This window comes from Candoia aspera, chromosome 4 (assembly GCF_035149785.1).
Source record: "Candoia aspera isolate rCanAsp1 chromosome 4, rCanAsp1.hap2, whole genome shotgun sequence".
Lineage (NCBI taxonomy): Eukaryota > Metazoa > Chordata > Lepidosauria > Squamata > Boidae > Candoia > Candoia aspera.
The window spans coordinates 25,795,027-25,820,124 of record NC_086156.1 but is presented as its reverse complement, the minus strand read 5'-3'; the positions used below and the strand labels follow the sequence as shown (position 1 = coordinate 25,820,124).

At 38.9% G+C, this 25,098-nt stretch overlaps 1 protein-coding gene across 4 annotated transcripts in view; it reads right to left on the bottom strand.

Moving 5' to 3' along the window:
* Positions 1–25,098, bottom strand: part of DYNC1I1 (dynein cytoplasmic 1 intermediate chain 1) — a 194,489-nt gene that overhangs the window by 76,205 nt on the left and 93,186 nt on the right. For all 4 annotated transcript variants that reach the window (XM_063303660.1, XM_063303662.1, XM_063303661.1 and 1 more), the window contains 3 exons: positions 24,614–24,776; positions 22,734–22,833; positions 16,964–17,089 (listed from right to left, as the gene is read on the bottom strand). In XM_063303660.1, the coding sequence (XP_063159730.1) occupies positions 16,964–17,089; positions 22,734–22,833; positions 24,614–24,776 (389 nt within the window). The remainder of the gene's footprint in view (positions 1–16,963; positions 17,090–22,733; positions 22,834–24,613; positions 24,777–25,098) is intronic.

Here is a 25,098-nt window from a genome sequence, read left to right as displayed (position 1 = left end):
TAATAAACTGCACCCATAACTCCCTGCACTGCTGCATTCTGGACCTACTGAAGCCTCTGGATGGTCTTCAAGGGCAGCCCCCTGTATAGCATGTTACTGTAGTCCAACTGGGAGGTGACAACATGATACTCATATAAATCTATTAGAAATATATACATACTTGAATATTTGCATTAGATAAGTATATATAGAATTGTAATTGTTTACTTTTATACTGACATATTAACGTTTTTTTTCTTTGTTGTATTTCTTTCACTCTTTTGTTAAAGCACTTATATGTGTTTTTTTCTTCTTCTCTTTTTGAAATAATGTAGGTACCAGGTAGGTCTACCAAGTGGCCCCTAAGGAAAAAAAAAATCTTCTCTTGTAATCACTAGGTGTGACATCACAAACTCAGGGCCCCTTGGAGGAGATTACTACTAAGCTGGACCACACAAAAGCAGCACTCACCTGGCTGGGAGCAATTCTAGATATATTCTTTTCAGAAGAACGTGAGGCAGCTCGTGAAAGACAATATCATACATTATTTTGCCAAGGTTAACTACTTCAAATTACCATTGGTTCCCACCACAGAGATCAACAACTTAAAAGTGTTTAGCTTGCTTTTCCTAGTGATTTAATAAGGGGTTGTACCGAAATGTATTTGAATCAGCAAGCAATAAATTACAGATCTCACCTTGTTTGACAAAATTGTACTATATCAGAATACTACAGAGGAAGAGGACATATTTATGATTTCTATCACTGGAGCTTGCTCCCACGTCTTAAACCAAATAAATGTTATCATGCACTTTAGGATATCCATAATGTAAGCCATCTATGAAAAACTGTGGGTTTTTTGCAAAGACATCCTTTTTAGGGTGCTCTGATGATTCTGTCACCACTTGGGGTTTGGCAGATCATCAATATACTTCTAATTCGACTTCATGAAATATAGCTTGTGACCTGGATGCTTTTAAGGAGCAGGCAAAAGATTTGAAAGCATGCCATGCCTGCTTTCGCAATTGCAAACTTTTGTCTTTAAAAAAAATTGTATTTTATAGCACTAGTAGCTTGTACTATTGGAAAAGGATATCCATGAACATAAAAATGGCTTGGCTAAGCCAGTTAGCAGAAAGTCTTGATAAGATTTCTCTTATCAGGCTGAGTGGGCCAGACTGGAATCACTAAATTATTTCATCTTCCCATGCTGTTTTTTTGTACCCTTCAGTTTTTTGTACCAGGAACTTTTCTCATAGAAAGCATATGGGATCCAAGAAAGGAAAACAACAACTTTATACTAGGTCAGATTATTTAGTGTATATGCCTACCCAAGGGTTGTTTGCTCTGATGTGCAACAGCACATCAGACTCTTACCATGGAAGTCCTTCACACAACCTGCTACCTATTCCTTTAATTAAGGGGCACACAATCTGAGCCCACGGGCCATGTGCAGCTGCCATAAAATCTTGGCTATGGCTTCCAGAGACCCACAAAAGATGCTGTCAAAATAATTTTAACGTGACCGAAGGGGCATACTATAGCTTATATCAGGAATACTTATATTGATTGAATTTAATTTTAATTTAATTTAAATTCAAATTAAATCAAATTTAGCTTTTGTTTTAGCCCTGTTTACTTCTTTATTTTTACATTTAAATATTTCAGTGGTAAAGTATAACAACTAGAAGTTATGATGAAGTACAACCAAAAATATAACATTGCTAATACAGTATAATAAAAAATAATATACAAAATAGTAATTAAAGGAATGACATTTAAAGAACTAAAGATATATCCATAGAGTATTAATATAGAACTAGTTCAGTCCTTTGACATATTATTAAATCTAGCCATATAGACCATCTATTGCTCCATCTTCTCGGTTGTAATACAGTATATATACCAGAGACCCTCTGGTGGGAGGAGATGGGCGGTGACAAATTTGATAAATAAATAAATGTTATTTCAGTACAATGCTATTTATATAATAGATTCTTAATATTCTGGTTATTTAGATGCCTTACAGTGATGAATATAGATAAGTGTATGTTCTATCAATATTAATTATAGTTTAAGATATTAGTTAGCTTGTAATACAAGCATTACAATTTAATCTTTTCTTCAAAATTAAATATAACATTGGAAATGAATGAGAAAATACAGCAAGAGCATACATCAAGATATTTGTTTTATAATAAGAGTTCATTTAGTTTTTATTTTAGCTCTGTGTACTTCTTGAAGTACAGATCTTGGCTCAGAAAAGGTTATGCCTCCTTGCTTTAACTAGAAACTGAACCATTAACTGACTATGCAGATATTTGAAGTGCCAATAGCAGTTCCTAGCTAAGCAGCTAAACTTGGCTAAGCAGGATTGAACCTGATCAATATTTGTATGGCAGACTACCAGGAAATACTATAGCTGGAGGCTAGGCTGGGAAATCGAAAAAGTATAATGGAATAATTTTAGTTTAGTCCGTTATACCTGATTAGATTTCTTTTTTGTTGTTTATTTGTTTAGTCGCTTCCGACTCTTCATGACTTCATGGACCAGCCCACACCAGAGCTTCCTGTTGGTCGTCAACACCCCCAGCTCCCCCAAGGACGGGTCCGTCACCTGTAGAATGTCATCCATCCATCTTGGTCAGCCCCTTGGTCAGCCCCTCTTCCTTTTGCCTTCCACTCTCCCTAGCATCAGCATCTTCTCCAGGGTGTCCTGTCTTCTCATTATGTGGCCAAAGTATTTCAGTTTTGCCTTTAATATCATTCCCGCAAGTGAGCAGTCTGGCTTTATTTCCTGGAGCATGGGCTGGTTTGATCTTCTTGCAGTCCGAGGCACTCTCAGAATTTTCCTCCAACACCACAGTTCCAAAGCATCTATCTTCCTTCTCTCAGCCTTCCTTATGGTCCAGCTCTCACAGCCATATGTTACTACTGGGAACACCATTGCTTTAACTATGCGGACCTTTGTTATCAGTGTGATGTCTCTGCTCTTAACTATTTTATTGAGATTTGTCATGGCTCTTCTCCCAAGGATTAAGCGTCTTCTGATTTCCTGACTGCAGTCAGCATCTGCAGTAATCTTCACACCAAGAAATACAAAGTCTTTCACTGTTTCTACATTTTCTCCCTCTATTTGCCAGTTATCAATCAGACTGGCTGCCATAATCTTGCTTTTTTTGAGGTTTAGCTGCAGGCCAGCTTTTGCACTTTCTTCTTTCACCTCTGTCCATAGTTCTTCCGGGACCCTATCTACTAAGTCCAGTCCCTTAAATCGATTCTTCACCTCCACTGCATATTCCTTAGGAATATTAGTGAGCTCATATCTAGCTGATCTGTGGGTCTTCCCTAATCTCTTGAGTCTGATCCTAAATTGTGCAAGAAGAAGTTCGTGATCTGAACTACAGTCAGCTCCAGGTCTTGTTTTTACCGACTGTACAGATGTCCGCCACCTTTGGCTGCAAAGGATGTAGTCAATTTGATTTCGGTGTTGTCCATCTGGTGAAGTCCATGCATAAAGCCGTCTCTTAGGTTGTTGGAAGAGAGTGTTTGTTTTGCAGAGTGAGTTGTCTTGGCAAAATTCTATCAGCCTATGTCCTGCTTTGTTTTGTTCTCCCAGGCCATGCTTACCTGTGATTCCAGGTGTCATTTGACTGCCCACCTTAGCATTCCAGTCTCCTGTGATGAAAATAACATCTCTTTTAGGCGTGTTGTCCAGTAGGTGCTGCAGATCCTCATAGAACTGCTCTACTTCAGCTTCTTCAGCATCTGTGGTTGGGGCGTATATTTGGATCACTGTGATGTTAGATGGCTTGCCCTGAATTCGAATTGAGATCATTCTGTCATTTTTTGGATTGTATCCGAGCACTGCTTTAGCCACTTTACTATTAATTATGAAGGCTACTCCATTTCTTCTGTGGTCCTCTTGTCTACAGTAGTAGATCTGGTGGTCATTTGATGTGAAGTGGCCCATTCCAGTCCATTTCAGTTCACTGACGCCCAAAATGCCTATCTTTAATCTTGACATCTCACCAATAACCACATCCAATTTGTCCTGGCTCATCTTACATTTCCAGTTCCAATGGTGTGTTGATCCTTAGAACATCGGATTCGCCGTTCACCACCAGCACCGTCAGCCACTAGCCATCCTTTAGGCTTTGAGCTAGCTGCGTCATCACGTCTGGGGCTAGTTGAACTCATCCTCTGTTCCTCCCCAGTAGCATTTTGACCATCTTCCAACCTGGGGGTCTCATCTTCCGACCTGGGGGTCTCATCTTCCGATGGTATACCGACATATCTCTGGTTGTACTGATCCATTTAGTTTTCACGGCAAGAATACTGGGGTGGGTTGCCATTACCTTCCCCAGGGATCGCATTTAGTCTGACCTCTCTGTCATGACCTTCCCATCTCGGGTGACCCTTCACGGTTTAGCTCATGGCATCATTGAGGTGCTCAAGCTCCAGCACCACGACTAGGTAACAATTCTTTGCTGAAGTTAGATTTCTTAAGATTGTTTTATTCTTTTTTTGTATACTGCTCTATGCACCTTTCAGAGGAAATCTGATATATAATTAAATAGCAATAATTAACAAAGGTAATAATAGAATCAGATCTAGTTCTTTCCTGTATTTTTCATATGGGAAAAAAATATTCTCAAGTCATAGGAACAAGGATTAAAAACGTTTTTTTCCAATTAGCAGAAGTTACTGCATGCTAAACCTAAAAGGTGTAAGAATATAAACTTAAGGCATCTAATAGAAGATCTTTTTTCTACAGGAGAGAGAGGGTATCCTAGAATAGGCATTTCCCTTCTACTTTTTCCTATTTTGATGATGTTTCCAATGGGAAGAGACACTTCCTTCACCATTGTCAGAATAGCTAGAAAGAAGATTCAAAGAATGGAAAACTTGGGAAGTGTAGGAAGAACAGGGAGAAAAGTTACGCTGTGTACATTTGGTTTGAAGCCTGATGGGATTTCCTTTGCTCTCTCTCTCTGATACATGGGTGAGCTAGGGGCTCTCTCTCCATTGCAGAAAAAAGACCATCACAGCAAGCTTTCCAACAGAAGAGCAGAGCATCCTAGAATGGGACAACATCAGAGCTGTCACCAGACATGGAATGATGTAACTGGAGAAGTCCTAGTCACTGCTGAGAACCATTTCCAGAGTAATTTCCTACCAAATGACGCAACATCTGAGGTGTAAGAGTTGAGCTTATAAAAAGGAAGGCATGGTGGACTATGTGGCAATCTTACAGATGTCTTCCAGGTGGCATTCATGTTGAGGGCTGCTGAAGTGGCTGTGCTTGTACTTGAAATGGGCCACAATTCTCTGTGGGCCAGGTTTATTATAGGATGTCCTGGCTCCACTACAGGAAAATAATATATTATAAGTCATGATTCTATAACATATAAACTAATATCACTGAATTTACACTACTTTGATCTCACAGTTTAAAATAAATGCCTAAAATTGTCCAGGTAAGAAAAATGTTTTCCTAGCATTTTACATAAAGCTTAAGTCCCAATTTGGCATCCTCCAGAAGTTTTAGACCTGTTTATCCTTCAGCCATGCTATCTGGGAATTCTTGGAGTTAAAAGTGGGCAATGGAGAGGCCAAACATGAATAGCCTCGCTTACAAAGTATGATTCAGTATTTAAAAAGATCAAATGGATCAATTTATTTCATTCAGGATAGGAAAACTAATCAATTAAAATACAATCCAAGGATTTAATCTGGGCTGACTTCAGTGAAGAATTAATGAAGGAAAATTTCTTCTATGTAGTGAGAAGAAATGGGGTGGGCTTAAAGGAACATACCTGCCCAAAAGACATTGGGGGTTTTGTTTTGATCATCATTGTATGTGTTAGGTGTCATTGCAAACAGTGATGGCTACTAATGTAAATTTTTTTAAACACTGGACAAATTCACCAAAGGTTATCACAAGTTACTAGTCTTGATGGTTGTATCATGCCTCTGTAAATCACAGAGGGAGGACAATCTTAAAAGGTGCTAGGAGCAATGGTATCTTCTCTGCTTGTAACACTCTTGGATAAGTCCACTGGTCACTGTGTTACCCAGAATATGGGGCAAGATAAGCCTCTAATTTGGTCCAACAGGGGTCTTTCTTGTTCTTAAGTACTTATTACTAGGATATGACTGGAATTTATTGACTGCATATGTCCTTTGAGTACAAAGGTGAGATTCCTCTTTAGCTGCAGGAAGCAATTCTGAGTATTTCTGAAGTTTTATAATAAGCAGTAACTGATTCAGAAGAGAGAGAGGAGTGCAGGAAGATCAGAAAATTACATTGAGGGAGCAAACTAAAATGAAGCTGCAAAAGAATCTACTGTTCCCTTTTTCCTTCTTTTTATATCTCAAAACACACATTTTGTACAAACACAGCTATGCAACAGAGGTTAAAAAGCTGGATTTCTCATATCCTCAGAAATCAGGCCACTAGATCACCGTATATAACAAAAGTGACATATTTTTATTGTGGGGGGGGGGGAGAATCAGCAAAGAAGAAATGAAAATCAGCGGTAGGGAGAGGAGAAGGAGAGAACTCTAGCCAATGCTGGCCACTAAATACAGATTTTCAGTTAACTTCAGCGTGTTTAATTCTAAGATAGGCATTTGTGATTCCATCCACCCAGTTTAAAAGGAAAGACCACACCAGAATAAGCAATGAGGGGTGGTCAAATGCATAATTTAATGACAGTGTATGGAAACCACTACAGAAAACTTGGGGGCAGGCACAGGAGAGAGAAACATTCCACAGTGTGGTTAGGTGGTTAGTGTCTAGAACCAAACCACAATATTTTCCAAGTCTGGGCAGCTTTTATTGAAATTAAAATAGAAAGTCTAAGGGCCATGTCCCACACAGAAATTGACAGTTTAGCAGCGACACGGAACCTACCAAGCAAGGATCACTGGATGATGGTACTGTAGAAAGAAAGGACTGAAATAGATGCCACTCCCAAAATTTCACTGCCATGCCAAGTAATCTACCAAGCGTGACTACAAAACCACAGTTCATGGCTGCACAGGGGCATTTCTAGATTTTTAGGTTCATTGGGTTGTATTCCATTTAATTCCAACGTTCCAAAGACCAAAATTTGTAGTCAGCTCAAACAACTTTACGTGTTGTTTGATTGCAGGATGAGAAAGAAATGGATTCTCTTACAATGGCAAACAATGATCTCAGTTTGGTCCTGTTTCCCTCCAGGCAGGATAATCCATATATTGAAACTATGTAAGAGTTAAGAAACCATAACGCTCTGGAAGCAAGAGATAATACAGAAGCAATACATCAAATTGCAAATGATTCACATTCTAGCAACCATGCTTTTAGCAGATTGACAATACTAAAGTAATAAATTAACAACATAAAGCACTGTACTAGTTGTTACTTTGTACTGATTTTTCAAGTTCCAGTTTGCATTTGAAAAGAAGCACCTGTTCATCTCTGCCATTATAATCCTGTAATACACAATTCTCCAGGGAACTATTGCAACATCTGAAAAATTTTCTAATTGTGGTCTTTAGTGGAATGGCTGCTCTATGGTACCTGAGGCAGGAATGGTTACAATGACAATATCTCTTTGCCTAGATCCTTCACAGTGGGAGAGGTCTATTATTTTTCTTCTTCTCTAAGACATGTTAATCTTTGTACTTTGTAAGGAGGATTCCAGGAAGGGAAGAAGTGGGACAGTATATTTCTTTCCCAGAAACATTGCATGAAATGAAAAACAAAACTTCTGATCCAGAATGTTTTGTTTATTCTGTCCACAGGGAGAGGAGGAGGAGGTTCATGGGCTGGCAACAGGCCCAGGTTAAAAATGCCCAGTTCATGTAAGGCCTCATAGCCATTAATTCATTGTAATATGGATACTTGGACTTGGAAAGGATATTTCCCTTTAGTGAAGGTTCAAGTGACGTATCTCGCAATGCAACGTGGCACCTCTACTTTTGAAAATGAAGATACTTTCCTTTGTTGCACATCACTCCAAGTCATGCTGAGGCCTCGCCAGGCAGTTCCAGTAACCAGAAGAAGCTTCAGCACATGTTCTCTGCATGCTCTTTAGGTTCTTTTGATTCTTCCAATCTGCTATTGGAGGAGCTGTACATGCACAACAAGCATGAAAGCCCCTTTTTGCTCCTGGAACTGCTGGACAAGGCTCTGTGAAGCAACACTAAGTGCCATAACAAGGCAAAGTATTTCTCTGTGCTTTGATGCAGCAAATTCTCTTGCTAAAGCTCATTTCTTTTCAATGCTTGAATGTAAGGAAGTTCCGGTCTTATCCACTATCCACTAGGGGGCCATAAACTAGAGACAGCCATTCCAAATATGAATGAATGAATGAATGAATGAATGAATGAATGAATGAATGAATGTATGTATGTATGTGTGTGTATATATATATATATATATATATATATATATATATATATATATATATATATATATATTCCATGTTTTGGGGTGCACTTCCCAACATGGGTTTGTGTGTTTTTGGTGCCCTCAGATTTCTCTGTTCCATTTACTTTTTTACATTAAAGCATTTCATTATTAGTTTAAAAAAAAGTGTGGGGGGGGGCAGTTGGCATGCTGAAAAAGCGAAGTACCAATCTCCAGCATTATCTTTATTTCCAGTAATGCCTCTTAGTCCCAAAAGGGCTGCATAAGTTCTCTTGGATACTTGAAAAGGATGGGCAGTTTAATATCAATTGGAAGGAAGAAGAAAGGTATTAGAAGTGTTCTTTGTGGCAGTGTCTAGAAAGAGGGGCAAGAAATGCTTAGGTGAATTGATGCTTTGCAACTGGTTATGGGTCTATGGCAGCCTTTTGTGAGTGGGTGATGTCCCCATCAATCATTTTGTAAAGGTGCCCACAACATGTTATAAAAACCTCCAATCCTGACAGTTTGAGGGAGGCAGATTACTTTAGTAGAGCTCCCAGATCTGGGTTGTAAAAATCTGGAACTCCACCAGAAGGCAGAATCAAGCTAGAGTGTCTTGCATCACTCTGCTGCCATCTAGTGGTTATAAAGATCTTTGCAGCCCTGAACTGGTGGCTATAACTTCAAAAGGACTGTAGAGAGCAGAAGCATTTTAAGGCAGGGATTCCACATTCAATTGGGGAAAGAACCAAATAGTAGAAACTAACAAAAAAAGTCTCAAAGACTTGTTAATGCTGATACTGACAGACAATTATCTTCTAATGACATAAAGAAATTAATCTGGAATCTGGGGATTTTGTAAAGAGGCATTATTCATTTACAGTAATAGGAATCCAGACTGAGGGATGCCTTTTCACAGACAGAAGTGAAATATCTCACAGTTGAAGGATGTTGACCCCTTTTTCTAGGTCTTTGAACATGTTTTTCATATTTGTATCCATGTTTACAAAATATTTTGTCTTTCCCCCGTTACTGTTGACATATCGCATGTTCTATGTAGGAGAATGCTCTACTTTCCATTTTTATCCCATCTCAAAAAGGCAGAAAACTATTTTCCAGCAACTCTGGAGAAAATTCCAGGTACTAACAACAACCAAAAGAAAGGCGGGGTCGGGGGACTTTGGAGTCTCAGGCTGTCCGTCCCTGGTTAATGTTGCCAGAAAAGTTATCAAGATTCAGAGTTAAGAAACAGGCACAGAATAATGGCACACGCAGCAGCTCCAAATTTACAAAGAATGGAGCAAAGTAACAGTGAGAAAACAATTTGAGATAAGAAATAGTCAGAATTGTGAATACTTGGTGTTGTTTAATATGAAAACTTGTTGAATAAAATATAAATTGAACTACACTAAACTTTATACTATAGATTTATTCCATCTTTTTGAGGAACCCATGAAGGAGAAAGTGGTATTACCTAGGCTAAGCAGATTGCCTTTCCCCGCCCCCACCCCCAAATCTCCTTGCCTGGGCCACCCTTAGAGAAGCAGTAAAAATACCAGTATGACCATTAACATGCTTAGAAGGCAAATGAAAGTTGATAACAAGGAGAAGGGATACTATCATTTTGACACACAGTATCTTGATTCTTAATTTTAAAAAAAATCCCATCTTTTCTGGTCCCACCTTTATTACCTCACTACCTCTGAGCTCATGGTTTACATGTATACTTTGATTTGCATAAACCTAAGTACAACCACCAGTACTAAAGTAAACTTATTCACTATAAGCATACTAAAATATGCTTATATTGACTAGTATTCTGGTCTCCGCTACTAAACAAACTCATACCAAAGAAATTTCAGCTGTACCTATTTAATTTGAGTTATACTTGCACAATCACCCAGTCAATTAAACTGCACTACTTCTATAAGCTTTAAAAAAAATACCTAAAATGCTTTAAATAATACCATTTTATTCTGCTAGGGCTTTAGGATACGTTTGATTTCTTTCCTGTTTGCCTGTTCTCTAGTTATGATTTTATTTATATTATCTCTTGTTGCTTGTTTTATCATTTATCAATGTTTATCAGTATTTTAGTGTAAAATAAAATCAAAAAGAGAAAAACATGTATACAAACCAAGACAGAAAATAACTTCTCTTAGATTTTATAGATTTACTATTATTCTAATAGTAAATAAAATATTCAGAACAGCATTAAAAAACTAAAAAAGATATTTGAAAGATGGAACTAAAGCACTTTTTAAAAAATCACTCAGCTCCGTTCCAAGTTAGACTTCATGCGTGAATCTGGGGGTTCTCCTGGACTCACGACTCCTGCTCGAAGAGCAGGTGGCAGTTGTGGCCAGGAGGGCCTTTGCGCAACTTCGGGTTGTGCGCCAGTTACGCTCGTTCCTGGAACGAGAAGCCCTCCAAACAGTCACTCACGCCCTGGTTATCTCCCATATAGACTACTGCAATGCGCTCTACATGGGGCTACCCCTGAAGAGTATCCGGAAGCTTCAGCTGGTCCAAAATGCAGCCGCATGGGCTATTTTTGGTGCACCTAGGTGGGCACATATAACACCGTTGCTGCGCGAGCTGCACTGGGTGCCAGTTTGCTTCCGGGTCCAATTCAAGGTGTTGGTTATCACCTTTAAAGCCCTACATGGCATGGGGCCAGGTTACCTGAGGGACCATCTCATCCCCATAACATTGACCCACCCCACCCGGTCAGGCAGAGAGGGCATGTTGCGGACCCCGTCCGTAAGAGAATTTCATCTGGCGGGGGCCAGGAAATGGGCCTTCTCTGCAGTGGCCCCTGCCCTCTGGAACATCTTGCCCCCGGAGGTGAGGTAGACCCCCTCACTCCTGACCTTCCAGAAGGCCCTGAAGATTTGGTTCTGCCGTCTTGCCTGGGGCGGGAAAGTGAACAACCATTCTTGGGGGTGGCTTGCACCCTAGAGTCCCTCCCACCAGCTTGGATTTTATACCCTCTTGGATTTTATATTTATTTATTGTATTTTATAATAATTGTGATGTGTCTGGTTTTATGACATTTTAATGTTTATGTTTGGAGTTTGATTTTATTGTAAACCGCCCAGAGTCCCTCTCTTGGGGGAGATGGGCAGTAATTAAATTTGAATAAATAAATAAATAAATGTTGTTTTTAGAAACCTGGGGAATAAAAAAAAGGAAAGTACTCTTCCTCTTCTGGTTATTATTTTCTATGCTGCTATTTTTGTGAAATATTATTTTATTTTAATAATGCATTTTATTTTATTTTTTATTTCTTGAGAACTACCAAATAAAGATACATTATTTTTCAGTGAATGTAAATATATTAATGAACACAACTTTATATATATTATAAAATTTGCATCAGAAGGTACAAACTAAAGCACTCTGAGGAGGAAGATGGGAATCAGCAAATTATAAACATTTCTTAAACACTGGTCTACATATTTTGATATATAGATTACCTATTGTTGAGTTTGATTCCTGGTGACTGCAACCACATATTCATGTATTTTTCTGGCAATGATGTGGACATGGTTTGTCATTGTTTTCTGCAATTTTAATCTAGTTTACAGCCCTTAGTCTTCCTATGCAAATACTGATCAATGCCAAACCTTCTTAACCTTTTGAGATCAATCAAGGTCTAGCTGGCCTAGCTAATTATGAGGACTTAAATCTCTATCCAGGTGGAATTTATTTTATTCATTCCAGTGATCAGTGATGTAGTCAATGTACAGCATGTTAAATGTGACCATAACAGCCACTCTAATGTGTTTATTTTTGGTATGAACAAAAAGTATTCCCTACTTCTTCCAAATTTGCTCATCATTTACATATTAAATAAGATGCCAAATTAATTTTCATATGATGCATGTATTAATAAGGCCAAGGATATGTCGAAAAGAGAAAATGGCTGAATTAAAAACAGTGAATTGATGTAGAAGGGTAACTCATAGTTTACTGTCAATAATTCTTTTTAATATCATAGCTGAGTACTTTGTTAAATTCACCTGCACTCTCATGGACATACTTGGTGAAAGTTTTACTCAACTCAATGGGTTCAAGTTTTTAATGCATATTAGCTTTTTTTTTAACAAAGCAATTACATTTGTTCAAACTAGATGTAATGAACATGTCTACATTTATTTAAACATACTGAACAGCTACCACCAATTACTATTGTTTTTGCAAAGTGGACATGGTAAATAAGAAAGACTGTGAACATTAAGAGTTGGGATGCAGGTTAGGGAACATTTCCTTTCCAGATTTTCAGATACACAAAAATGAGACTAAATAATAACATAGTTGGTTTCCACCAAGTAACCAAAGCATGACATCATGATAATCTGTAACACAGCCTGCCTCTCTTCCAAGTTCTGAGGTAAGATGAAAGGTTTGAATGTTTCTGTTTCTATACATGTTTTTCCAGCTGAATCGGTGAACTCAGTCTTTGAAAGTTCTCCTACCAAATTAGATCTTTCAGATCATGCGGGGAATGATTAGCCCATCAAAAAGAAGAATTCTATCTGGTATCCACCTTCCTTCTCATCCTCCTCCCCGCCCTCACCTCTGTATATGTATGGCAGTTCAAACATGGCTCTGACTATCAATGTACTAGAAAAGAAAACTTAAGATAGTGTAGAGGTGTTTTGAAGGCTGACGCAATATTTCCTACCACTGCGTGTTTTTAGCTAACTTCGTTGTCTGTTTCAGGTTGTTTGCACTTTGAAAGCCCACATAACGTTCCATCAGAAACAGAATGAAAAGGCTGATTCTTGTGAAAGATCTCAAATGATTCTCCATCGACTGAGATCCTTAATGTTTTAATCTCAACAAGCTATTCTTATTCAAACAAAACCTTGAATATATGAATATATTATCATTATATTGGCAAAGGCGAACAAATTCTGTAATGCAGCATGGCAGAGATGTTCTGTAAATCATCAAAGAATAACTTCTCTCCAGATGAGTAATTTCTCTGCAAACTACTCTAAGCAGATAGGGCAGTTTGAAGCTTCAGATCTGAATGATAGCTATTCAAAGGATATGAAGCATCCTATTAAGCCTCCCAGAGTCACTTGCTGAGATGGGCAGCTATAGAATTGAATAAATAAATAAATAAAATTATCAACAGAAACAAAATTTGGAATATCCTTATGGAAGAGGTATCTCAGGCTTATTTTGTCAAAGACAATGATGACATTTTGAGGATGTACTTGTACTTGGCTGGCTGGGGAATTCTGGGAGTTGAAGTCCACACAGCTTGAAGGTGCCAAAGTTGAGAAACACTGGATTAGAGGGTGCTACCGCTTCTTTTTCCTTTCAAGACATCCATGCATGCATCACTTTTATGTTGCTGTTCTTCTTTAGGAGCCCTGAGGTACTTTTGTACTACCACGCTCCAAGGTTTTTGTTGATGCTCCAGGTTAAGCTCTGTCTTTCTCAGCCATTCTGAGATGATAGCATTCTAAGCCTTTCTCCATCTTCTCCCAGGTTCTTTCACATCTGATCAAGCAGAAAGCATTTCCTAGTTCTCGTGCTTCCCTGGCCTTGGAAGGTCAGTGTATTCTGCCTTTTGGGATTGGCTGCTACAATGCCTTTGAGAGATTAGGTTTCACTAATCAGGGGCGGGCAGCATTGCTCTGACTGGATTGATTTTTTTCCTGCAGTTCCAAGGTTGGCCACTAAGGGGGTCATCTGGAGTTGCCATGTAGTTAGCAGTATCAGCCCTCTGGAATGGCAATTGTAGTTTGGGAAATTTACTTGAAAGTTTCTATCCAAACACTTGAGGCCTGCTGTTTTAGGGCATACATTGCTATTGGGAGAAGCCATGTATGTGGTTCTTTCCCCATATTGCAAAAGCATACAAATCAAATCAGGGTGATTAGCCAGACAGAGGGGTCTAGCTTGGAAGGGCATCTATGGTTTAAATGCCACTGCCTGAATAAAATTCAAGCAAGCATTCTGAGGATTCCTATCTAAAGACTGGTATGCTTAGTTTCTTTACAGGCTTATGCTTCTATGGGTTTCCTGCTTATTTTCCCATTATTCTTAGAAGCATTCAAGTCATCTGAAGGCAACTGGCCATTCAAAGAAGCTGATAGATTCTTTGTAGCCCTACTTAATACATGAAAACAGAGATGGTAAGATCTTGTTTCAGGTAGAAGGCCGATTACGTACAGTAGTCTCTGGTTATTGTAGCTTTGCAGTCAGATAGCCAACTGTTCTTAAACTTCTTTTATCTATTCTGATCTCATGAGATATGAATCTGAAATTTCACTAATCAGATAGGCATTAAACTTACATCATTTCACTGTTTTCTTGCAGTCCAAAATAAGTCTATTGTTTTATAGCAAGCAGAGGCTGGACACATTGACTTAAGTAGAATAGACTCGTGGTACAATATCCTCATTGTACACCACCTTGAGTTGCTTGTGATTAGCTGGTCTTATAAATGGAGTAAGGTAAAGGTAAAGGTTTCCCTTGACATTAAGTCCAGTCGTGTCCAACTCCAGGGGGCGGTGCTCATCTCCGTTTCAAAGCCAAAGAGCCGGCATTTGTCCGTAGACACTTCCTCCGTGGTCATGTGGCTGGCATGACTACACGGAACGCCGTTACCTGCCTGCCGAAGCGGTACCTATTAATCTACTCACATTGGCATGTTTTCGAACTGCTAGATTGGCAGGAGCTGGGACTGGCAATGGGAGCTCATCGGGGAGGGGAAGGAATAAAAGGTCCAACTTTTTGTTTCTGATCATTTAATATCCAAAATAATAGCTCCAGAAAGATACAATAGAGCCACTCTTTGCTATCACTTCATGCAGAGAGACAGTTGTTTTGAACATTATTATGATCTGGGAGTGGGGGAGAAAAAATGAAAGTTACTTGTGGTTCCCTAATCAAATGTTACTATCTCAAGTCACCTGGCAGAGCCCAAATCCCCTGACAGATGTGATCCCTTTCCATACAGTAGTTTTGTTACATAAAATCTTCCTGGCAGATGGAATAAGAATCATTAAGCAAGAAGCCTCAATTTATATTAGACAAGGCACTAAATAAGGAACACAATGTAAGATGTTAATAAAATGGCATACTATATGCACCAGAACATGATAAATACTTTATTACAATATATTGTAATATACCGTATTACATTTCTGAATGTGTGTGTGTATATGTATGAGTATGTGTGTGTATATATATATATATATATTATAAATTATATACAAACACACACGCTATAATGCAAAGCAAGTCACTTCTAGAATTGACAAGTAGCATCAAAATGCATTTAGTTATAAATATGTCTCATTGAAATTATGGAGACTTAACTCAGTTGTGCTGATCAGTGACCTCAATTATTTTAATGCTTTTTCTCACATGTCCCATAAAAAGGCTAGTAACAAGAAGTTTTAAATGAAGAATTAAAATAAAACAGTACAGTTGGATAAAAATACCATTTTGAATAAGAGACCCTGTACCCTATTAGCTTGAAAAAAAGCCCTATACTTTAATTCTGTAAATAATTAACAATTCCTTGAAGTATGGAAGAGGTATCTTGGATTCCCTTCATATTGGCTTCCAATATAAGTAAATAAAAACCTCAAAAGAGCAAAAAAATAATACACCACCAAACAAGCCAAACCAAAGACCCAACAAAAAGCAATTAACATCTAAATGCTAGCAGGAAGAGGGTCAAAGGGCTCCTAGTGTAAAGTGTCCAATACCCGGGATATCTTCATCAACTTTAACTATGTCCATCCATTTTACCAGTATTAAGAATTAAGTTTGCAGAAAACTGCAATATTTTTGAAACAATGCAGAATGTTATGGCCCCTTTAATTAGGTACTTCCTTCCCCTGCAACAAAATTAATTAATACAAAATTAAGTCAATAAGGGACCACCTAGAATTGATATGTATTGCCACAATTGTTCTTGGCACAAGGAGATCTTGAAAAAAAATGCAGCTAGGAAGACATTTCTTTCACTTTACAGATATACCTCTTGATTTCTTGCTTCAATTGTTACATTAGGATACTGATGGGTCAGCTGAGAGACACCTGTGCCTGGACTGCTAAATCAGACAGTAATTGGTGGAAAGTGCAATGCTGGTCACAATTCTACCCTGCTATTGGCCAAGCTAATATTTGCAAATCTTCTCTGTGCTGATGCACTGTGAAGCTACAGTATCATTCCAAGCAATATGAAGCAGAGCACAGGCTGCTTTGAAATAGAAAACACAAGGAAATTTACGTGGGTGGGAAAGCATATGTTGCCAGCTGGAGGAGGAAGTGGTATACCACATTTACTTCATAAGTGTGAGGTTTTTATACATAAATTCTCTTGAGGATTGTTTAAAATAGACAAAAAATGACACACAGTCTCCAACCAGCCTATGTTGTTGTTTTAGAGAACTGTATGCATTCTGAAAACATTAGCATACTTCCTAGTTTTTTTTTTCTGTATCTTCTATTTTTAACTCAAACCTCTTCCGAATTGTGGGCAGATGGGGCATATAGTAATCCTCAGCACATCTTTTACGAACTCAGCCTCTTAAATTGTCTTACCTGACAATGAAAAACATACTCAGGAGTTGTTTTCTTGAATTTCATGTTCCAAACCAAGGCCACACCATCAGGTTCATGTGGGGCATCTTCATTGTTGTTATATGAAGCAACCATCAACTCAGGGTACTGTAAAGACAATAACAGGCAGTTAAATTTGGATACACAGTGGTGGAGAAAATGATGGGTGCTGGGTAAAATCACATTAGCAGATCAGTCCATCCAGAAGGCTTGGCAAAAGAGAGGCAGACCGTTCTGTAAAGTAGAACACTTCCCTGCATGGCCATCACTGAAGTTAAGTGGGCTAATCATGAAAGGACAGATCACGCTATTTTGCCTTCATCAGTCATTCACTCACCTGGTGGGAATTCCACAAACACACATGCTTGACATGTGTGGCACTACTGGTGAGTGGTTAAACATAAGTGCATGTGTATACTAGGGCTTTGCAAAGCATTCAAAAGGAAACAAATGCCCTCTTCTCCAAGCACAAAAGCAAACATATCCTCTTATAGGGTTGACTGGCTACTTCAGAGGCTTTTCCAATGCATGCATATGCACAGCTGCTCTGCTTCAGCTAGAGTTACAGCAAACACTACGTCTGCTGGCATGGGGAGGCAACCTGAAAAATCCTTTAAGGCAGCCAAGCCATATGGCTACTTTAATGCTTCCGAAAAGATGCATTTTGTGAAGTTCCCCTTTTGAATGCATCACACAGCCTGTGTGTGTGTGTTTATCCTACCTGGTGCAAAAATTAAAAAGAAAAGAAAAGGCATGGCTTCTAGTCAGAACTACTAAAACACTTGAAAGCACGAGGAACCAAGACCCATCAAGTCTAGCTTCTATGTCACACAGCACCAGCTATGTGCATTTGAAAGGCTAGCATGAAAGAGCCAGCATCCACTATCATTTCCTAGCAGCTGATATTTAGAGTATGCTGTCTAAATATCAGGAAATGTGATTCAGGAAACCATACAGAATCATCAAGAATAATAGCCAATGATGGCTATTATAGCCTCTATCCAGCTCCTTTTTAAAACTATCTAAATTAGTGGCTACCACCACACTGGATTGTACAAATTCCAGTTTTCACTGTGTGTTAAAGGAATATAAACAGTGCCTATATTTATAGACATGTCCTCACAGATGGATAAAAAAACTGTCCTGAATTCTAAAGGGGAAGATGAGGGGATGTAGAAGAGTAACATCTACAGTTTGCCCTCAACTTATAGGCTGTGCTAGCTATCTACAGTATTTCTTGACAAAATATTAATAGAAACTACTGGAATCATACTGACTAAACTATGCCTTTAATTTTACAAAGGAATTGCCAGCTTTTCTCCAACAGAGTTCTTGTGACTTCCACAGATGCACAATAAACTAAATGTGAAGATTCAGTCACTCCTCCACCTCCCTTTACTTGTTTAATGTTTGTTTGTCTCCCACCTTATTAAAGACATAGGAATCATATTGCTTTATCTATACCTACAGTTATTAAATATCTTTTTCACTGTTTCCTGTTTTCACAATGCAAATAATCGTAACTACCACTACACATTTTTGGTTTGCCTGGGTATTATTCACAGAACATTTTTAGCAATAGTATATATCATAAGTAGCAATATATTATAGCATAATGATAGAATGACAATATATCCCCTGCTTGCAGTATAACTCCGTGTCCATATGTATCTATGTTGGTCTATGAATCAATATGAGTAAGCTCAGATATACGAGGGCCTTCAACAAAGCTTCACCTGATAACTCCCAGCAACAGAGTAAAATGGCCACTTCAGGCATCAAATATTGGGCACAATGAAAGGGATGAATTTCTTAATTATGCAATTGGCTGGTCTTACGTTTTCTGGCAAATGATTTCAAGATCTTATTTCTCAAGTGTTAAAATTAGCTGGCTGGCTTTGGATTCTACACACTTCGATTGGAGAGGAAGGCACTATTCATTGCTCAGAAGCAAAATATCTTAATTGGGCCTCAAAGGGTATGCCTGGTGATCCAAAAGTAACAGTGCACCAATAAACACAGGCAGTTTGGAGTGAGATTACATCAGGGGAATTAAGGGAAAGTCAAATGACAGGTATTTCCCTGAGATAACCATATGGGGTGATGGAAAAGAAAGAGTGGCTATACATGTGAAGATATTTCTGATGATTCTACATTTATTTCTGATGATTCTACATTTGCAGTAAGATAAGAGCTTATTGACATTATATAATCCTGGTTAACATACGATTTCACTGTGTGGCTTTCATTGAGCCACTCAAAGCACTGTAAGCACTATAGTGTATGAGGTAATATTGCTATCCCCAAATTGGCACTTTTAAATATGATACAATTCCAAGCCAGCACAACTGTAGGATTCTGGAAGTTGCAACACCTTTTGCAAACTACCAGAAAAGGGAAGGCTGGAGCACATCAAAGTTTATTCTGAGTATGTCTGCCCTGTTTAACTATCTGTTCCAATATATGCATGAAACCTAAGGGTCAGAAATGGCGACACTGAGAGTAGCTGAGGTGAACATCTAAGAGAGATAAGAGCTGGAAGAAGAGAAGGTGAAACAAGGCCACCCAGAACAAAGAAATAGGAGACAGATTATTCTTGCATGCCTGAGGGAGTGAACAATTATATTTTGGCAGTTGCCTTCCAAGTGGGCTTTATCTTGCTGTTGTGGGAATACTGTAAATGCTGCTTGTTTAAAAAACAACTATCAGATAAGAATTCCATGTAATTTCCACCCCCTTGAATAGCCTAAGATAAGTTTTTCCTCAGGCTTGTTTCCTATTTCTGTGCAAATCCACATAGGCCTATCGGCCACCCACATACCAAGCCATACCTGTTGTAAAATGGCTTTAATTAAAACACATGGATGCATAAACCACCCTGTCAATGAAGCTGAGGTTACATGCGATAAATAAAAATGAACTTCAATATCTGCATTCTTTCTCTCAAGCAAGATGCAAGTTTACATCTCTTAGATCCAAAATAACTGATTCAAAATATACCATAACTGTTTGTTGCCTTAATGTAGAGAGTTGACCAGGTCAGAATATTTGTTTCTCTATGTTATTATCACTGGCAGTCCAAGAAGGCCTGTTATTGGAAAAGGAAAAGGAAGAGAGCCCACTACTTAAGGCAGGTAGAGGAAATTCCATCACTTTCCTGCATGCTCCCTCCTGAGTATCTTTCACATAGTGCTACTCACCCTCCAGCAAAACACTACAAGGAGGCTGAAGTGGCTACCTAGTATACAGGCAGCTGCTATAATCTTCCCATAGTACAGCATCTCTTACAGCAAAGCCAATAGGACTATTGGACAGGGTAGCATCTGAAGAGTTGTTTGATCTGGGTACAATATAGCAGGTGCCCTGGAAGAACAGTAAGTCAGGTCTTGGCCCAATTTGCCAATGAACCACTGATCCATATGATAGGGCTGGGCCTGTCCAGAGTCACCTACTCCAATTAACATATACTGTATACCATCCACTGCTGAGTACCAGAACCTGGATACCACCTAAAGCTAATGCCCTGTATTCGGTCATCTAAAGTGGGAAGTTCTGTGAGTTCAATTCCCAGTAGGGAGTTTGAACCCCATAAAATAACATCTAGCTACCCACTTCTGATGTGTCCCAATAGGACAAAACTGATCATGGGTTGCTTCCCAGTGGTCAGTGTAACCAAATACTCCAATGAACAGTGACTCTTCCACGAACTTCTTTCACATTGCTTACTATCTAATTTCTTTTCCCACTAAAGATACTGGGATGTTCTCCATGCAGAACATATATTCAGCAACTAAGTTATAGATTCCTGAGGAACCTGTATAGCAACCAAGTAGCAACGGTAAGAACAGACCATGGAACGGACTGGTTTAAGATTGGGAAAGGAGTATGGCAGGGCTGTATACTCTCACCCTACCTATTCAACTTGTACGCAGAACACATCATGCGACAAGCTGGGCTTGAGGAATCCAAGGCTGGAGTTAAAATTGCTGGAAGAAATGTTAACAATCTCAGATATGCAGATGATACCACTTTGATGGCTGAAAGCGAAGAGGAACTGAGGAGCCTTAAGATCAAGGTGAAAGAAGAAAGTGCAAAAGCTGGCTTGCAGCTAAACTTCAAAAAAAAAACCAAGATTATGGCAACCAGCTTGATTGATAACTGGCAAATAGAGGGAGAAAATGTAGAAGCAGTGAAAGACTTTGTATTCCTAGGTGCAAAGATTACTGCAGATGCTGACTGCAGTCAGGAAATCAGAAGACGCCTAATCCTTGGGAGAAGAGCAATGACCAATCTCGATAAAATAGTTAAGAGCAGAGACATCACACTGACAACAAAGGCCCGCATAGTTAAAGCAATGGTGTTCCCAGTAGTAACATATGGCTGTGAGAGCTGGACCATAAGGAAGGCTGAGAGAAAGAAGATATATGCTTTTGAACTGTGGTGTTGGAGGAAAATTCTGAGAGTGCCTTGGACTGCAAGAAGATCAAACCAGTCCATACTCCAGGAAATAAAGCCAGACTGCTCACTTGAGGGAGTGATATTAAAGGCAAAACTGAAATACTTTGGCCACATAATGAGAAGACAGGACACCCTGGAGAAGATGCTGATGCTAGGGAAAATGGAAAGCAAAAGGAAGAGGGGCCGACCAAGGGCAAGGTGGATGGATGATATTCTAGAGGTGATGGACTCATCCTTGGGGGAGCTGGGGGTGGTGACGACCGACAGGAAGCTCTGGCGTGGGCTGATCCATGAAGTCACGAAGAGTTGGAAGCGACTAAACGAATAAACAACAACAAGTTATAGATCCAAAGCCAGATGCCCTCTTACAAATGACCATGTTAATTTGGTTGTAGCTGCATGAAAACCTAACTTTCATGGTTCACAGCACCCTTAGTGTCTCAGTAATTTTTTCACAGTGTCCCTAGTTTGCATGGTGTCTGACAGATGCCAAATATCGTTGTCACTGGCATTTTAAATTTTATTTTCTTTGAACATCCAATATCACAATTTTGTCTCAACAACAGCTTGCCATGTAATATTTGTAGTATTAGTGCCTATTTCTCAGAAACCTTAAGTCCAAGCACTTGGAGTTACTAGTACAGTAGTGTGCTTATTTTGTTTTATTATTTTACTTATTTACTTATTTTCTATCCCGCCTTTATTATTTTTATAAATAACTCAAGGCAGCAAACATACCTAATACTCCTTCCTCCTCCTCTTTTCCCCACAGTAACAACCCTGTGAGGCGAGTTGGGCTGAGAGAGAGGGACTGGCCCAAGGTCACCCAGCCAGCTTTCATGCCTAAGGTGGGACTAGAACTCTCAGTCTCCTGGTTTCTAGCACGTTGCCTTTACCACTAGAACTAGGTGGGACTAGAACTCTCATACCATGCCTGATTGGCTCTTGGGCTGAGAGAGAGGGACTGGCCCAAGGTCACCCAGCCGGCTTTCCTGCCTCAGGCGGGACTAGAACTCTCAGTCTCCTGGTTTCTAGCCCGTTGCCTTAACCACTAGACCAAACTGGAATTAATGTAAGCAAAGAACTGGGAAGTAGTAACCAGCTTCACACTGTTGCCTTAACCACTAGACCAAACTGGCTCTCCAAAAGTGTTTGAACAGTAACTGCCAAGCTTCACATCTAGTGTATGCTATAGGGGGGTTCCAACACACATAGATGATTACAAGACAGAAAAGGCTAGTTAAGATACCAAGATGTTCAAAGTCTGCATGCTTTTCTTAACAGCAAATCTTACCTGAAGGGACCAATCCATACAAGTGACAACCCGATGCTTAGACCAATGCTCGTCATAGAACTGTCGGCTGAAGGAAAGGTTGGCTCCAGCTTGGACATCACTACATGGATTTGAACAAGGGTTATTTCACTACTTTAAAATATGGCTGGCATTTTAAAATAATAAAACTGCTTTACCAATTATTAGTCCTGATTGTTTCTCTTCTCTACTACATTTCCTTAGCTAGTTTGTTTTTTTGTGAACCTGATGTCCTCTTTTTCTATCCTCCCCTCTCTATAATTTTATCCAAAGCAAAGAAATGGGATAAGAACAAAGGTTTCATATCTAAACAATTACCATGAATGGAACAGGATAGCTTTGTATTTGTGCAAATTCCTTAACTGACTCAGACTGTAGAAGATTACAAGCAGTATTGGGCACCTGGGGTGAAAATCCATGTAGTTTTCTTTCCTAATTTGACTTTACTTCCCTACATTGGGGGGAATATTGCAGGCTTCATGTGTTGGCCCACATAAAAAACAGGTTCCAAAGTATAGCCTAGGATCAAACTAAAGGATCAAACTCTCTGAGTTGTAACTCTAGCTAGCACATGGAAAACTGCTAAAGGGGATGTAACATATATTTTTGCATGCTGAGGGTATTGTTTATTATCTGTTCAACAATATATTATACTTCAGATCAAATTAACAAGCAAACCAGCTAATGCAATCTTCCCCAAAATAGTACCACTGGGTTCTGGACTACAACTTCCAAATTCTTCCAGTCAGCATTGTAATTGAAACTGATACTCCAACACATCTGAAGGAGGCTGAATAGGGAAATGTTGGGCCTTGGTTTGCTTCCTAGGGAACAATTTGAACAAATGCTGAGTCTTTCCATGTGGATTCAGAACTTCTACATCTTATATAAACTGTGATTTACCCCAAACTCAAGCAGAAGACCCAGATCTGCACAGAGCCTGTGGGGTACATTTGGGTATAACCCTTCAGAAGTTGCTGTTGACTTGTAATTTTTATATGACAGAAGGAATACTCTCTCTCACTCTTTCTCTCTCTGTGTCTGTCTCATATTGACAGTAATCAATGTCATTTTTCTCTTCATTTGAAATATGTACTTTCTAGAGCAGAGATTCTCAACCAGGTTTCCGTGGAAGCCTAGGATTTCACGAGAGGTCACTAGGGGTTCCCTGAGAAATCACGATTTATTTAAAAAATTATTTCAAATTCAGGCAACTTCACATTAAAGAGGTAAGTTTCATTCTTTATTTTTAGTTTAAGAACACTGTTAATGCATATATACAGGCCTACACATGAAACAAATATAATAATTTTGTAACTCTTGGCCTACGTTTGAGCCTGAATATGCAGGGGTTCCCCAAGGCCTGAAAAATATTTCAAGGGTTTCTCCAGGGTCAAAGGTTGAGAAAGGCTGTTCTAGAGTGTAGCCTGTAGAATGCCATTCAAAGAACAAAAGTGGTATTTACTCTAAAAATGTGTGCCTTTTAGTTTAAAGTCCAGAAGATGTAGTTGATCACTTGGCAACTTTAATATGTGTGGACTTCAACTCCCAGAATTCCCCAGCCAGTGTCTTAAAGTTGCCAAGTTTGAGAAACTGATCTAGATAAAAGCTGCTTTAACCATTTATTCTCTGTTTCAATATGTTACAATAAAATAATGCAGGATAAGGGCAATTAAGACCCCAAAAGCACCTAGAATTAATAAAAAGGAAGCAGCAAAATATATTTTACCACATCATTCAATTAGGAAAGTTTATCACTACAGTAGATGTATTGAAGACTGGGGTGTTCCTCTTTACAAGTCACACATGACCATTTTATTTATTGATTGGATTTTTTAAAAAAGAGAAAGAAAACCACTGACCCATCTTTTTCCTCTACATCCCGGCCACTGTAGTCAAAGAAAATGTCTGAATCTTCAGCTAGAGCTCGTTCGATCACACGTATTGTCCGGTCAAAAAATATAAGGAATTCTTCCGAGTGTAGAATCTGCTGCTTTTCTTCCTCTGTCAATTCTCTGGGAGGAGCTTCCAAAAGAATATTGGCAACATTAAACATACAAGCATTTAAATATTTCCAGATGAATCTAACTCTTCGGCAAAGAAATGAGATCTTCCTATGAAACTTATAGCAACATTGGTAAGACTGGATGGTTTGCTGCCTTCTAAGGAAAAAAAAGTTTGAATCCATCAATGTAGTACTACATAATCCTAGAATGTGGCTTCTATACCAAAGACATCCTATATCTTGCGTATTTATTATTCTGAAGAAGAAAATAGTTAAGATCACAAAATAAAATAAACTTCACATTCAGATTTCAGGAAATATTTTTGATTGATGCTTACAACA